We start from the raw sequence: 17,418 nt of genomic DNA, 5'->3' as shown, positions 1-17,418 counted from the left end.
ATTATTTGCAATTACCGTAAATGCGTATTTATCATATTTTTATTTTTATTCTATCGCCTCATCCTGGTTCCCAAATATTGGCGCTGTGTGAGAATGCATGAATGTGAGCTTTGAAGACGTTGTGATGTTGGTTTTGACTGAAGAGGTAAGTGTTCCATGCTGGGTTTGTTGCTACCAAAAGGAATGCACCATATTGCATTTTTGCAATGTTACACATTTGATTCAAACGTTGAACTTTGACAGCAATTTTTCTGACATCCTATTTCATAACTGACTTATTTAAATCAAAGACAACAAATCTTTACAAAGCCTAAAGCAGGGGTCGGCAACCCAAAACGTTGAAAGAGCCATATTGGACCAAAAATACCAAAAACAAATCTGTCTGGAGCCGCAAAAAATGAAAAGCCGTTTTGAAGGCAACACATGACGTAAGTGTCTATACTAGCTATAATAGCCTACCATCAAAATGACTTGTGTCGCAGGCTGAAGCAAATCTTTGTTGACAGAAATGTTGAAATGTAATATTTATTCTACACATTTTTTACAACATTAGAAACCATTAGTAAATCAGAGGCTACTCAGAAGGTGAGATAACTCCTGGAAATTACTGGTTGATACTAATTAGCACTCCAACAAGTCAATAGCATCAACAAAGCGCACCTTTGTGCATTCACGCACAGTATAAAACTTTCGGTGGACAAAATGAGACAAAGGAGTGGAAGATTTTACATGTAAACAAACTGTTGTCCACACTGTGGTGAGTTCAAGAACCGCCAAAATTAGTAGGACAAAACGATGTTCACCAAATACTCTCATCAGTGAAGCATACACACAAACATATTAAACAGTGGGCTTTCTAACAATTGGGAAGGTTTGTGTCATGTTTGTCCTCAAACAAAAAACATACTAAAACAAAAAATGTTTTTTTGTTTTTCTATTTTCAATCCTTTTTTAAAAATGCTCCAGGGAGCCACTAGGACGGCACTAAAAAGCAGCGGGTTGATGAGCCCCGGCCTATACCATTATCATGTGGCCCCTCATGGCCTGATTTACTAACATCCAAATACCACGTGCTAAACGGCGAGTGCAATCTATAAAATAGCGTGTACTATTAGTGGGTGTGTTGCGTGTGATCTACTAAGTTTGTTTGTACAATTTAAAAGTGCTGCAGATCGCCTTATTTAAATGTGTATTTTGCATGTACTATACGGTGCGTCCCCATGGAGACACTCATTTACTGCACATTCATGTCATCATGCTCCTACCTGCGGTGTTTTGCTATGTTTTCAAACATGCAGGAGACGTCTACCACTTTTTATGGACATTTTAGACAGTACAAAGTGCTTCTACGACAAAACCCACTTTTTTCTCCATTTTTCCAGCACTGAAGGTGCGCTCATGGGAGAGAGGATGCATTGACGCAAAAAAATACATACTTCAAGAAGTTTTTATCATAAAGGACAGTGGTTCCCAAACTGTTTTCACCAAGTACCACCTAAAAAAAAAAGTACCACCATAATGACCAATATTAAAACACAGTAGCATAGTAGTCCAAAGTATTCATTAAACACAAGGCAGCGGTTTTATTAAACTAGTATGTTTAATATTTTTGTCCACTGTAACATTACACACAGTTTGAACAGTAACACTATGTTTGAATATAGGAAAATAAAACACCTTTTAAAAATGTTTTTTTATTGTATTTATATTGTAAATGTTATGCTATGTCCCACATATAGTTTATCATATGTTTAACAGCTATTTGTCAAAACGTGGACCTTGGGGTTTTGTGTTTTCCCGGAATGCAAAGGAAAGTTGGCGCGGGCAAGGCGTGAAGTTAATGACATCTTTATTTTAACACTAACAAAAGGAATAAAGAAAAAGCGCGCACAAGGGCAGAAGTACAAAACTTGGTTGTAAAAACAAGAACTAGCACAAAGGCAGAACTATGGACAAAAAAAAAAAGACACTAACTGTGGCATTAATAAACAAAACTTACTTGCGATGACGTGAACAGGCAGCACGGACTATGAAACAAGCAGCGTGAACTAAGCATGAAACCGTAAACATGACATGAAGCAGAGTGAGTAAGGATAATGTCACCAGGACGATCAACAGAAAAAGACAGGCTTAAATAACAGTGACATGATTAGTGACAGGTGCGCGAGTGCAAAACGTGAGACAGGTGCGTGACATGAGGACAGGTAAAAACTAATGGGTTGTCATGGAAACAAAACAAACAAGAGTGCACAAAAGGTCCAAAAACCAAACCGAACATAACCAAAACAAAACATGATCACACAGACATGACACTATTGTGGTTTACTATGACCTTGAAGGCATCATTTCTATGTGCAGCTTTCTCTGCCAATGTTCGTCTTTGTTTACATGTGATGATGATGCGTGTTGATTGGCTAGGAGGCTGGGAAAGGACAGATGTAAGCGGAGAATATGGAGAACATGTTGGTACCACCTGTGTTGAGTGATAGAAATGACAGAGTAAGACGGTTTTGTGTTTGTGTCTTATTTGTTTATTTTGGCGTCGACTGCGGCCTACAGTAGTCGGATTGTAACGAGTTCCCTTGAAGGCTGATAAACCTGTACGACTCGAGTAACGTCGATAGTGTAACGTTTTTTTTTTTTTTTTTTTTAAAAGGGGTTTCTTTAGCGTCCCACTAGATCAGGAGTCCCCAAACTTTTTGACTCAGGGGCCGCATTGAGTTAAAAAAAAATGTAGCCGGGGGCCGGGCTGTGTGTATACACACACACACACACACCCACACACAAATTCCATTCCGAGCGCGATGATATCACGTTATCGATGGGAAAATGCATTTTTAGACGATATGATTTGCCTGAGCGGCTAGGAGATACCGAGAGTAACAAGCGGTAGAAAATGATTAGAAAGGACAGATTTAAAAAAAATAATTAAAATAAATAAATAAATAAAAATAATAAAAATAAAAATAAAAATAATAATAATATATATATATATATATATATATATATATATATATATATATATATATATATATATATATATATATATATATATATATATATACACACACAATATTTATTTATTATTATTATTTATTTATTTTTAACTTGGGACTTTCAGCGGGCCAGATTTTAGACGCTGGCAGGCCGGCCCCGGCCCGCGGGCCGTAGTTTGGGGACCCCTGCACTAGATGAATCACTGATAAAGGTTGATAATTTATATTCAATGGGGAAAAAAACACCAAAACACATGTTTTTCATCAGACCCCTACGTCACCCATCATGCAGCTATACAATTATAAAAGGATGTTGCTGAATAGACGATACGTCTAATTTTTTTATTTTTTTATTTCTGACAGTTCAAATATGTTGACAAAGGATTCTCTGTATATAGATCTTGCAGACTTGTATAACGGTAAGTTTGCACTTACTTTTCAGGCGTGCTAAAAAAAACGCTTAATAGTGCTCGCAAAGCGGTGATGAGTGTTAATAAATCACATATTTATTTTCATTTTCTCCTCCCAGTATTGTGGCCGTTTTGCTAATCAGCATATACTCTGCGTATCAATGAAGACAGGAATGCAAAATGGATTGCACGCCTTATTCTGCTCACTTAACAAACGCAATCCACTTTGCACACGTTTTAGTAGATCAGCTTTGCGTGTGCTATGAGGTTTGCACGCGTTTTAGTACACGCAAACCTTTTGGTTTATGTGACAATCCGGATCTCGGTATCACAGTGAAAATGTAACCAGCACGCCCGCCTAGGAGCCAGGAGGTTGTGGGTTTGAATACTTGCTCTGATTTCTCTCTTTAGTAGAGTTTGTAAGTTATTCCAGGTACCACGGCTTTTTCTCACAGTCCAAAAACATGCATGTAAATTGTCCGCAAGTGTGTGAATGTGAGTGTAAATGTTAGTCTGTCCTGTGATGGACTGGCGAGCAGTGGTGACGTGATCAGGGTGTACCTCGCCTCTGGCTCAAAGTTAATCAGTTAATCCAATCAATCCCCCTTTTTTTTTTACTCATTTGCATTATGAAAACAATGCTGTGATGAAAATGAAAGAATTGGTCGAGACGGTGCAAATAGCCTCCGGGAGTGTTAAGTACTCTAGATAAACTTGGCCCCGATTTTTTCACACCTACCTCACTCCACTTGCTCACACACACACACACACACACACACACACACACACACACACACACACACACACACACACACACACACACACACACACACACACACACACACACACACACACACACACACACACACACACACACACACACACACACACACACACACACACACACACACACACACACACACACACACACACACACACACACACACACACACACACACACACACGCTGACAACTCCAAAAGGATAAAGTTCACTTTCAGTATACATACTATAACCACGTGGTGTACTACTTGAATCCCACTGTACAAATACTAACATGGCGTCGAAGATTGAAATAAAACAATCGGCTAATCACGGTTGTCTACGGGGATTAATTTGACCGAGACTATAAATATTTTCGAGGACTCACCAAGGCCCCAGTAGACCTGTTAGTGAAGGATATTTGATCGGTTTCATTCCCACTCTATCCCAGAATACAATATTGTAGCGTCCCGGAAGAGTTGGTGCTGCAGGGAATTCTGGGAATATGTGTTTATGTTGTGTTGCGGAGCAAGTATTCTCCCGAAATGTGTTTGTCGTTGTTGTTTAGTGTGCTTTCACTATATGGCACGGTGTTGGCCTCGTTTATACGGCCACTCTAAGTGTGACATGTACGGCTGTTGACTAAGTATGCTCTTCATTCACTTGTATGGTAGCGTATCCAAAATTAACATGATCATCAAAATTGGCTATGATCACACAGAATGACAGCTTTTCTATGCTTATGTGTGACTGCCATCTACTAGTCACACTTATCATTACACCATGTACCAAATAAAATAGCTTCGAGGCCAGTAAGCACAACCAGAATTATTCCGTACATGGGGCGCACTTTAGATTTTTGAGAAAATTAAAGGATTTTAAGTGCGCCTTACAGTCCTAAAAATATGGTACTTTAATGCACATTCATGTTATCACTTGTGGCATTTTGCTATGTTTTGAAACGTGCAACAGAATGTACCACATTTTATGAGCACTTTAGATGCAGTCTTGCAGTGCATCTACAATAGAACACACGTTCTTAGCGCGTTGAAGATGTGCTCATGGAAGACGCTGGCATCAACTGTAAGCGAGCAAAAAAATGCATATTGCAAAAAGATTATTAAAATAGATATGTTAATAATAAATCTTTTCCATGATAAAACAAATATCATTAGAAAAGATGCCAGCAGACACCAAAACACATTTGTTTTAATCAGCTCCTAAAAGTGTCCCTATTATGCAAAAACAACTTTTCCTGCCTATTGGTACCCGTTTGTTTATTTGGAACTGCATAAGTCCCGAAAATGTAAATTATTTGAGATATTTATAAAAATAAAACTTGCCTTCATCATTCTTCCTCCAAACGAGCCGTTCGGATTTTTCCCCAAGTGTGAGGTTTTTCCCATTGGTGACGTCAGAAGATAGAGTATCTCCATATATGGAAGAGATTAACCCAAAGAACTTTGCGCGAGTCCGCCTTTGTAGTCTCTGCTGTCAATAAGCGGCTTGTTTTTCTGCTATCCTCTTGTTGTGGTGCAGACTGGCTTGTACAATACAAAGTAGCGTATAGTTTTAACGTATATCTGCCAATAGAGTCCATATGGAAGCGCTAAAAACTGGGAGAAGACTGTTGAAGTGAAGGCACTCAAATAAGCCTACAAAACAGCACATCCTGAATAGATGGTGAGAAACCAGTGTGGAGAATGCATATATGTTTAAGATGTATGTATTTCTTTATTCATAGTCATGTTTAAAGCAGCTAGTGTTTTTCCATTTGTACTCTATTTTTTCATTTTATGTCCACAAGTAAACTGTGTGTTACCTTGAAGGATTGCACTGTAGGAGTTGGAGTACTCCCTTATATCTTATCTGTAGTAGAACAATGAGGCTGTATTCCTTTCTGGACAGGTGGGGGCTTTCTTCGTATGCAAGAAGTTGTCTCTTCCGTTTGAATGTTAGACCAATTCGAGAAGCCGGTATGAATGTATTGGTGTGGGCTGGTCTCCTGAAGCTTTAGTAAAACTTGATAATATTCCTATTCTGTCTTGATGATCCTTCTTACTCTGCATATATGTCATCTAAAGAACTTGGGATTGACCAGTGACTAATTCCCTGGGAGGAAAGGCTGGTCAGATGCAACACCAGCTTGAAAACAGTCATAGTCTATGCTAGCGTTCTACAGTATACCGGTATTAGTATAGTACCGAGATACAAATTAATCATATTCGGTACTATACCGCCTCTGAAAAGTACCAGTCCGTCGTCACATCATGTCATTGCTAGTTTATGAGCAGACGAGCATGTTCAACAGCGCACAATCATGGAGTAATTACAAGCAGACAGTGTGTAGACAGAAAAGGGAGAACGGACACATTTTGGCTTAAAAACTAAAGATAAAGGTGAAGTTATAACACTGAAATGCCCACCGGAAGAGGTGCTTTAAGACATAACCAGCTAGCTAGCGGCTAAAGCCCAGCCACAGTCGGCAGTGTTTTAGTTACTTCTAAATTTACTAATCCTTGTCTCCATGGCGACAAATAAAGTATGTTTCTTATAAGTATCATCCCTACAGGACGAGGAATAGCTAAACATGTTTCACTACACACCGTAGCTCACCGGCATCACAATGTAAACAAACGCCCTTAGTGGATCTACACCTTACATCCACTGTAATGATATCAAGTACAGTAGCGTATCTAGTCGATACTACTATGATTACCTCGATATTTTTTGGCATCACAACATGTTTTTGTTTTTTTTAAATGTATATTATGTTTATAAACTCAGTAAATATGTCCCTGGACACATGAGGACTTTGAATTTGACCAATGTATGATCCTGTAACTACTTGGTATCGGATTGATACCCAAATGTGTGGTATCATCCAAAACTAATGTAAAGCATCCAAACAACAGAATAATAAGTGATTATTACATTTTAACAGAAGTGTAGATAGAACATGTTAAAAGAGAAAGTAAGCAGATATTAACAGTAACTGAACAAATACATTAATAATTCATGTTCTACCACTTGTCCTTAATCATTTTGACAAAATAATAGAATGGAAAATGACACAATGTTACTGCATATGTCAGCAGCTAAATTAGGAGCCTTTGTTTGCTTACTTACTACTAAAAGACAAATTGCCTTGAATGTTCACTATTTTCTCTGAGGACAAACTTGCAATAAGAAACATATGTTTAATGCACCCGAAGATTTTTTGTTAAAAAAATAAAGCCAATAATGCAATTTTCTGTGGTTCCCTTTAATTAAATAAGTATCGAAAAGTTTCGAAGAGTATCGAAATAATTTTGGTACCGATACCAAAATATTGGTATCGGAACAACACTGGTCTATGCAACATTTTGACCAAAGAACCACCATTACATGTTATGTAGACCACAAGAAAGTTTCCAAAGAGGGTTTTTTATATATATGTATATTGTCTGTATTTTCTGAAAGGCGATCTCATAAATAGGTTAAGTGAATAAAAGTCGTCAACCAATCAGAACACACATTAGGAGTCAAGTCGAGACCTCATTTCGCTCTCATACTTCTTTTTCCTTCATGACATTTGGTGAATGATAAGTTAATTGCTATCTGACATTGAGCAGAGACTATAATTCAAGACGGATTGAAAGGCTTCTGCCAAAGAGAAATATGACGGCATGGATCAAGCAATCACTTCCATATGAGTTGGTTGATACACAGACAAACACAAACACACACACACATATAACAGCTCATGCAGAAGCCACACACGGTGGGTGGTGTGTACTTGTACCTTGTCAGATGATGGATGATTCAAGAGGGGATAAACATGCTTCATTTAACTGTCCATGTGTACTGAATGGAATAATATCAGCTCAAAGACTGCTGGAAGGCTTTGCTGATCCTCACACTTGATTTATGAGCAAGTCTATTATTTCAGTTTTATGAAAAGGATGTGTTTTGATACAGTTACTACAATACTAAATGAAAAATAAACAGAAGCTTCAACTCGTATCCTTGCAGATCGCTTATTTAATGAACTCGTATCCCTCTTACACTTAAACTCTTGGTGAACAGATTCAAGTGACGTTATGAAGGATGCAGCAATCCTTTTAGATCCAATGTTGCATACTTGGTGTGTGCGTTTCAGTCTGCCAATATTGAAACTTAATACTCGAGGCTTGTACTCAGTGGACGTTGGCTAATCTTTTTCAAAAGACCCCCTCAAAGTTTCCACTAAGAGTGGTTTCAATAAGTTGTTGATGTGTGAGAGGTTCAGGTGGAGGCAACGCAGGGGAGTGACATTATCAGCGAGGGCTGGCGTATTAAACAAAAAGAACATGTTGGTTGAGTCAACTCAATGAACTTGTGTGTGCGAGAGTGAAAGATATACATCTTTATTAGCTACTTGTACACCTCTCACATTCTTATGACGTCCTCTACCCCCAACTTTGGTCATTGCATCATCAGGCCAAAGTGTCTTCCCTTTACAGATGTCCACCCTAAATGCACTTTTAGATTGAATGGATTTGATTTCTGCTGGGAAAAGCTCGACGTTCTAGACCAGCTTGCACGAGAGCTTTCCATTAAACTTGACCTGTGGTGTGGAAGGGAGTTCCATTATATCTGCTGGTCCCAGATAAATGTGAGGCTATAAGTGGTGAATTGGAGTCAGTGAACAGTTGACCACTGGTCAGAGGAAAAGGGAAATAAGGTAAGAAACACAGTTTATGCCCTGAGTTTTCTTAATGTATTGAGCAACCACCATAGTTACTCAGGGTGTTAAAGGCCTACTGAAATGATTTTTTTTTATTCAAACGGGGATAGCAGATCCATTCTATGTGTCATACTTGATCATTTCGCGATATTGCCATATTTTTGCTGAAAGGATTTAGTAGAGAACATCGACGATAAAGTTTGCAACTTTTGGTCGCTGATAAAAAAAGCCTTGCCTGTACCGGAAGTAGCGTGACGTCGCAGGTTGAAGAGCTCCTCACATTACCCCATTGTTTACACCAGCAGCGAGAGCGATTCGGACCGAGAAAGCGACGATTACCCCATTAATTTGAGCGAAGATGAAAGATTCGTGGATGAGGAACGTGAGAGTGAAGGACTAGAGTGCAGTGCAGGACGTATCTTTTTTCGCTCTGACCGTAACTTAGGTAAAAGGGCTCATTGGATTCCATACTTTCTCCTTTTTCTATTGTGGATCACGGATTTGTATTTTAAACCACCTCGGATACTATATCCTCTTGAAAATGAGAGTCGAGAACTCGAAATGGACATTCACAGTGACTTTTATCTCCACGACAATACATCGGCAAAGCACTTTAGCTACGGAGCTAACGTGATAGCTTAAATGCAGATAGAAACAAAAGAAATAAGCCCCTGACTGGAAGGATAGACCGAAGATCAACAATACTACCAAACTCTGGACCTGTAACCACACGGTTAATGCTGTACCGCCTGGCGAAGCTTAGCAATGCTGTTGCTAACGACGCCATTGAAGCTAACTTAGCTACGGGACCTCGACAGAGCTATGCTAAAAACATTAGCTCTCCACCTACGCCAGCTCTCATCTGCTCATCAACACCCGTGCTCACCTGCGTTCCAGCGATCGACGGCGCGACGAAGGACTTTACCCGATCATCGATGCGGTCGGCGGCTAGCGTCGGATAGCGCGTCTGCTATCCAACTCAAAGTCCTCCTGGTTGTGTTGCTGCAGCCAGCCGCTAATACACCGATCCCACCTACAGCTTTCTTCTTTGCAGTCTCCATTGTTCATTAAACAAATTGCAAAAGATTCACCAACACAGATGTCCAGAATACTGTGGAATTTTGTGATGAAAACCGAGCTGTTTGTATTGGGATACAATGGTGTACCAATACTTCCGCTTCAACCATTGACGTTACACGCAAACGTCATCATACATAGACGCTTTCAACCGGAAGTTTCCTGGGAAATTTAAAATTGCACTTTATAAGTTAACCCGGCCGTATTGGCATGTGTTGCAATGTTAAGATTTCATCATTGATATATAAACTATCAGACTGCGTGGTCGGTAGTAGTGGGTTTCAGTAGGCTTTTAACAGTAAATGTATTATTGGAAGTCTCTGTTTGCTAGACATTACCAATCGGTACACAACAAAGTGAGGGACAGGAAGTGTGCAGAGCAAATGCAGAGCAGCCCGCTACCCAGCCTTTGACTAGTAGCAGTGTTGCCACCTCCTCAGTAAGGAAAATCTCTATTGGAGGTGCTAATTTTCTCTAGATGACGACATCTCCTCATTTGCTAAATTGGTTGCAATGGACGCTGTAGGAGAGAGGAATACTGTTGTGGAAAAGATAAAAAAGTGAAGTTTCTTCTGTTGATTCTCATTGTTACGGGCTGAGCTTGGCGTTGTGATCACAGGATAAATAGATATATAGATAGTACTTTATTGATTCCTTCAGGAGGGTTCCCTCAGGAAAATTAAAATTCCAGCAGCAGTGTACAGAATTGAGATCGAATTTGAAAAGTAAAAAGTAAATAATGGGGGTATAAATGGATGCAGAGATGAGAGGTGGCATCAGAATCAGAAATACTTTAATAATCCCTGAGGGGAAATTAAGATTTTCAGCACAATCCCATTCAAGAGTAGACAAACATTATAGACCGAAAAGCGTGCCGATAGCGTGGGAGCTATGGCGAAGCGTAGCACAGGGACAGGAATCAAAGATCGTAGAAAATACTTAACGTAACGGGTTGCATGGAAGCAAATAGAAGACGTCGTCACTGTTGCATAGTGCAAACAAGGAAGCCAGACTGATTGTGGCAAAAAAACAGGAATAAATAGCTCTCTGATTAGTGCCCAGGAGCAGGTGAGCATCCCGAACACTAATCAGAGGCAGGTGAAACTAATCTGCAGTCATGGCAACTAAAACACAAACCCACGGGTGCTGAAAACAGAACTGAGGTAGTCAAACTAACACAACAAAACATAACATGGAGTGTTAAAAATAATGTTTTTTACAGCTTGGTTCCCCCTGTCTAAGACGGTTTGAACTGTCTGGTTGCGATCGATTCAACGGCCTGAGAATACAATGAGATGAATTAATGAGATTATTATGCAGAATACTACAGTTGATTAATAACTGTTATAAATCCACACACGGAAAAGTCTACTTAATAACGGGAATATCTCTGACACACATGAATCATTGAGAGGAGGGCTGGGCGATATGGCCTTTTATTAATATCTCGATATTTTTAGGCCATGTCACGATACACGATATATATCTCGATATTTTGCCTTAGCCTTGAATGAACACTTGATGCATATAATCACAGCAGTATGATGATTCTATGTGTCTACATTAAAACATTCTTCATACTGCATTAATAAATGCTCATTTTAAACTTTCATGCAGAGAGGAAAATCACAACTAAGTCAATTTACCAAAACTGGATTTATTAAACAGTTATTAAGCATTCATGTCATTTCCAAACAGAAAGTGCAAGATTGTCAGAGACATTTTAAAACAAGCTATTAGTGCACTTTTGTGAATGATGTCACTAAGATGAGATATCAAAACAACACTAAATTAAAGTGCACTTTTTGTACAGAATGCCACTACAAGAGTTTAAAACAAATGAAGTGCACTTTTGTGCATGATGTCACTGCAATATTTTAAAACAAATAAAGTGCACTTTTGTGCATGATGTCACAAGATATTTCAAAAACTGTAAAAAAAAAAAAAAAGAGCTGCAAAATAGGAAATCAAATAGTGTTTTGTTGGTGTGGCACCGGCCGGAGATGTTGACATGCAGAGTTTCAAGCACTCTTCATTCTCTAGCGGGTGACTTTTCAAATGATGCTACTCTTTGTAGCAACGCTTTTGCCGCATACTTGACATATTACGGTTGTCTGTTCAACATCTTTCCGCTTGAAGCCAAACCACCGCCAGACGATGGACCCCGTGCTGTTTTTCTTGGGAATTAATTCTTCCGCCATTTGTTACCAGATTCGCACCTTCTCTCTCTCGTATTACTACTCGCACCGCTCCGCTTGCACCACCTGCCACAGCTAACCTTACCCATGCCGCTACCTCTCTGCTCCATGGGGGCGTATGACGCTGCACGGGCGACAGTATGTGACGTATGTAAGAAGGTGCGCTTGTTTTACGTCTTTGTGAGAAGGAGAGACAAGAAAGAGTGAGAATAGCCTGTAGTGTAATGCCCGCTGCTAAAAGCAACTGCGTGAGAACGTATACTCGAATACTCACAAAATAGTCATTTTCTACATCGCACAGAGACAAAATATATCGAGTATATTCGATATATCGCCCAGCCCTAATTGAGACCAAAATTTAACAGGTGGTACTGCATCACTTTCCCTCCTCAGGAAAAATCTAATAAAACACACGCACATATGCACTATATATCCTTCTTTAACCCTCTCCAAACAGTAGTTTGTTCACCGCTGTCTGTCTGCTGTCCGCTGGCAGACTCATGTGGATTTAATAGGACAATAAACAGTGTTTGGCTCTTTATCCAGTGGGGAAGCCCACCTCCACACCACAGGAAGGACAATAAAACATCCCACAATGTCACTCACTGAAACATATTATAGAAGCTTCCTTACCTTGAACATCTGCTGGTGAGTGTGGCTGAGGTGGATGTAAATCTCTTCCAAATGTACTTGCTGGTCCTGAGAGGGAGTTTAAACACTTGATGTCCTGCAGCGTTCAGAAGTACTGCAAATGTTGTATCCCTGAAAATGAAGCACATATTTCAACGTGTACACTCTTTTCAGGTTGAAAATATTCTTCTGCAACAGCAAGTTAGATGTATTTCTTAATGAGGTTTGTTGTCACGCCCACAGTATCTCGTAAGGGCGCTATCTTTCAAAAATGTTGTATGGAACGTATAAAAGTAGGATCAGAGTTTATTCCTTGTGTTGCGTTTTGTTAGTGTTTTAGATCCTGTCCTGTGCTTTAATTTGGTCGGCTCTTCTGGGTGTTGTTGGCGTTTTCCCGTGGCTGCTTCACTTCTGTCCGGGAGCATTTCCCCTCACCTGTTTTCTGCTTACAATCAAGACTATTTAAGTTTATCCTTTTTCTACCTTGGTTGTCGGGATATTGTTGTTTCACTGGACTACAGAGGATCCTTTTGATGCTAAGCCCAAATACGCACTACTTTTTGGACGCCGTCTGCTCCACATTTCCCGTGAGTGTTTTGCTGGGTTTCAGTTTGTTTTGTATTCTTCATAGTCTGTCCAGACAGAGCACTTCCTTGCTGCTCTCGCTTTTGTTCATTTATCAATAAATATAATTTTTTTTACTGCACGCTGCTACCTCGTTCGTCTGCATACTAAAAATCACTACAACCTCCTGCATTTTCCAGGATGCATCGTTGACATTCTCTGGAGTTAAAGAACTGAACTCAAGGTGAGAGAGCTTTAAGGGCCTGGGATACTAAATTTTTTTTTGTAATAAAAAACTTGCAAACCTGATAGCACACGCAACGCTGATCTACTAAACTAATGCGCAGAGGATTGCGCCTTAACTGAGCAAAATAAGGAGCACAATCAGCGTGTCTGCCTTATGAATATGCAGAATATATGCTGGTCATCAGAACACCCACAATAATGGGAGAAAATGCAGATCCAACCATTTAGCACACGCAGTGTGATTTATCAAGATTAAAATTGTTCTGTGGCCACTGTTTTGCGACTATATTTATAATTAATAGAAAGGACTGCAAACTGGCAATTACCCAAATATAGCTTTTGAGCAAGGAGGTGATTGTGCTGTATCTTCATCCTTTGTATACTTGTAAACATATATATTGACTGACAAAATTAAACTTTTTTAGCCGTATCTATTTAGCAATATCATTTTATGATTTTATAGCTGCTGGATGACTTCAGGGGATGATTAAAACAAATTAAACTGATGCAATGTTGTGCCTGCTAGTGTTTTTTTAACCTTGTTAATTGTTTCATATATAGGCTAGGTTAGTGTTTTTCAACCACTGTGCCGCGGCACACTAGTGTGCCGTGGGATACAGTCTGGTGTGCCGTGGGAGATTATCTACCTTCACCTATTTGGGTTAAAAATATTTTTTGCAAACCAGTAATTATAGCCTGCAAATGATGTGTTGTTGAGTGTCGGTGCTGTCTAGAGATCAGCAGAGTAACCGTGTAATACTCTTCCATATCAGTAGGTGGCAGTCGGTAGCTAACTGCTTTGTAGATGTTGGAAACAGCGGGAGGCAGCGTGCAGGTAAAAAAGGTGTCAAATGCTAAAACCAAAAATAAACAAAAAGGTGAGTGCCCCTAAGTAAAGGCATTGAAGCTTAGGGAGGGCTATGCGGAACAAAACTAAAACTGAACTGGCTACAAAGTAAACAAAAACAGAATGCTGGACGACAGCAAAGACTTACTGTGGAGCAAAGACAATGAACATCCGAACATGACATGACAATCAACAATGTCCCCCACAAAGAAGGATAAAAACAACTGAAATATTCTTGATTGCTAAAACAAAGTAGATGCGGGAAATATCGCTCAAAGGAAGACATGAAACTGCTACAGGAAAATACCAAAAAAGAGAAAAAGCCACCAAAATAGGAGCGCAAGACAAGAACTAAAACACTACACACAGGAAAACAGCAAAAAACTCAAAATAAGTCACGGTGTGATATGACAGGCCGTGACAGTACACCTACTTTGAGACAAGAGCTATATTGATGCATGCTTGGTTATGCTTTAAAGTCATATCCAACTATTGCGACAACGACTCTTTACTGTCAACCAAGATTAGTTTTTAAATGATTTCTGCTGGTGGTGTGCCTCCGCATTTTTTCAACGCAAAAAATGTGCCTTGGCTCCAAAAATTTTGAAAAACACTGGGCTAGGTTATATTATCAACATATTTCATAAATATATAAAAAATATAATATGCATTTTCTTACGTCTGGAATATTCCCGGACATGCTCAGAGTTAGTCAGTATCTTCCATGTGCACACCTTTAGCGCGATAAAAAAAAAAATTGGGTCCACTGTAGATGACTGCTTCTAAAGTACCCATAAAAAGTGGTACATGTCTGCTGCATGTTTGAAAACACAGCAAAACGTCAAAGGTAGGAGTATGATAATATGAATGTGCAGTAAATGAGTGATTCCATGGTGAAAGCCACAAAAACCTCATTTAAATATGGCGGTTTGCACCAGTTATCAATTGTACACGCAGTGAGTAGATCACACTCAACACACCCACTAATAGTACAGGCAATTTTATATTTTGAACACGTTGTTTAGCACCTTTTATTTGTATCTTAATAGACCAGGTTTTATGTGTCCTATTTTTCATTATGTTTTCTACAATATTATATAATATTATAAATAACATAACGAGTGTAAAGGTCACTAGTGTGCTATTTAATGTCTATGGCTCTAGTCATGTCAAAATCTGTTTTCAGCAGGTTTATTTTCGCTTCAACCATGAAAATACTTGATTTATACACAACTTTACCTACTTTGCGGACATTCACTTATCGGGTTTGGATCCAATTTACAGCGATAAACGAGAGACGACTGTTGGTAAATATTAGGTGTGTCAAAAAAAAAGTGTTTTCGAATGAATCACGATTCTTAATCGATTAAAAAAAAAATCTAAAACATTTATGTATTTTTATTTTTTAATCTGTACTGTCCGGACACTCAGGCAAATCATATTGTTAATGTAAATGTCCATATCTGCTGTACAGATTTACTTGGGATACTTCTCTTTTTGCATTATTTGAATTTTTTTTTTAATTAAATGTTTGGGTAGAATTTTATTAAACAAAACCATTTTTCTTTTATTATTTATGTATTAGCCTTTATTTAACCAGGTAAAATCCCATTGAGATCAAAGATCTCTTTTCCAAGGGAGACCTGGCCAAGAGGGCAGCAGCAAGGTTACATTAAAAACAGTAAACAAATACATAAAACATCACATTTACGACATTAAAACTTGCTCACATAACACATGTGCATACAGACAAGGTAGACTGCAGTCCTTTCACAGAAGCTTTAAACTCATTCAACGTAACAAGGGTTTGAAGTTTAATATTCGAATGTAGGTTATTCCAAGCCTTCGCTGCTGAAAACCTAAATGCTTTCTTGCCCAGTTCAGTTCTTACTTTGGGTACGACAAATTGCAGAACATTCATTGAACGAAGATTGCGACTTCCTTGTTTCTTTGTTAAAAGACAAGACAGATAAGATGGAGTGATACCCAGAATGGTTTTGTAGATGAAAACATACCAATGATTGAGGCGTCGAGCACTTAAGCAATAACAACTTTTATCAGACCTGTTTGTCTATTTTATGGAGGAATGTAGTTAATCATAGAACTGGCAACCAATTTTATTTCAAAAAAAAAAAAAGTATTGATCTTGAATCGAGAATCGGTTTAAATCGAGAGTCGATTCGGATTCGAATCATTACCCCCAAGAATCGAATCAAATCACATCAAATGGTGTGGTGCTTAAAGAGTCACAGCCCCAGTAAATATGTGTCTTAGTTTATGTATGCTTTACTGTCATATCTACCATAGAACCTTGTAGAAACATATGGATGTGTGTGGAAAAGCACAGGTTTGCCAACAAAAGAACACACACGAACATAAGTCTCAAGCTCCATCACACATCAGCTCAGTTAAACAGCCTGTGTCCGCCTCTGTGTATATGTTCAAACAACATCGCAAAGACTCACCATATAAAAGTCAGCAATAGTCCACATATTTGTAGCATTTAGGAAAGTAAGGGCCAGTGAACCGCTTCATCGCAGCCAAAGTACTGCCATTGATCTGTATCAGGTCGAGTTGGTTGAAAGAATAATATCTTTCTGTTACGTCTTGGGCGCAGAAAACAAGCTGGAGCAGCGTAGGATTAAGCTTTTAATAAATAAAACGGCATTAAGCTTTTAATAAATAAAACGGCATTAAGCTTTTAATAAATAAAACGGCAGGACAAAAATACAAAAACTGAGGACGCTAACAAGCGTGGAGCTAAAAACAACAAAATGTCACCAAGGGTGAAAAACGAGGAATACTAGTGTGCAGAAAAAACACTATAGTGCTGGGTGACAGAAAACACCTGGTGGGAACACTAATTGCTAAAGTAGCACAGGTGAGGATAATCAGTGCCCATGGAAAGCAACAGTAAACGAAAGGTAAGAGGGTGCGCCCAGGAAACAGACTAAAACATAGGACACTACCAAACATAAATT

At 38.9% G+C, this 17,418-nt stretch overlaps 1 protein-coding gene across 1 annotated transcript in view; it reads right to left on the bottom strand.

The window, feature by feature from the left end:
* The window catches only part of si:dkey-246e1.3 (uncharacterized), a 90,998-nt gene extending 73,951 nt beyond the window's left edge, over positions 1–17,047 (bottom strand). The window contains exons 1-2 of the mRNA XM_062032382.1: positions 16,903–17,047; positions 12,784–12,912 (exon numbers count right to left, since the gene is read on the bottom strand). Coding sequence (XP_061888366.1) covers positions 12,784–12,912; positions 16,903–16,940 — 167 coding nt within the window. The 5' untranslated portion in view covers positions 16,941–17,047. The remainder of the gene's footprint in view (positions 1–12,783; positions 12,913–16,902) is intronic.
* Positions 17,048–17,418: the final 371 nt, after the last annotated feature.

The sequence above is a fragment of the Entelurus aequoreus genome, linkage group LG22 (assembly GCF_033978785.1).
Source record: "Entelurus aequoreus isolate RoL-2023_Sb linkage group LG22, RoL_Eaeq_v1.1, whole genome shotgun sequence".
In the NCBI taxonomy this organism is placed as follows: domain Eukaryota; kingdom Metazoa; phylum Chordata; class Actinopteri; order Syngnathiformes; family Syngnathidae; genus Entelurus; species Entelurus aequoreus.
Note: the sequence above shows the minus strand (reverse complement) of the source record. Positions and strands in the feature narration are given on the sequence as shown.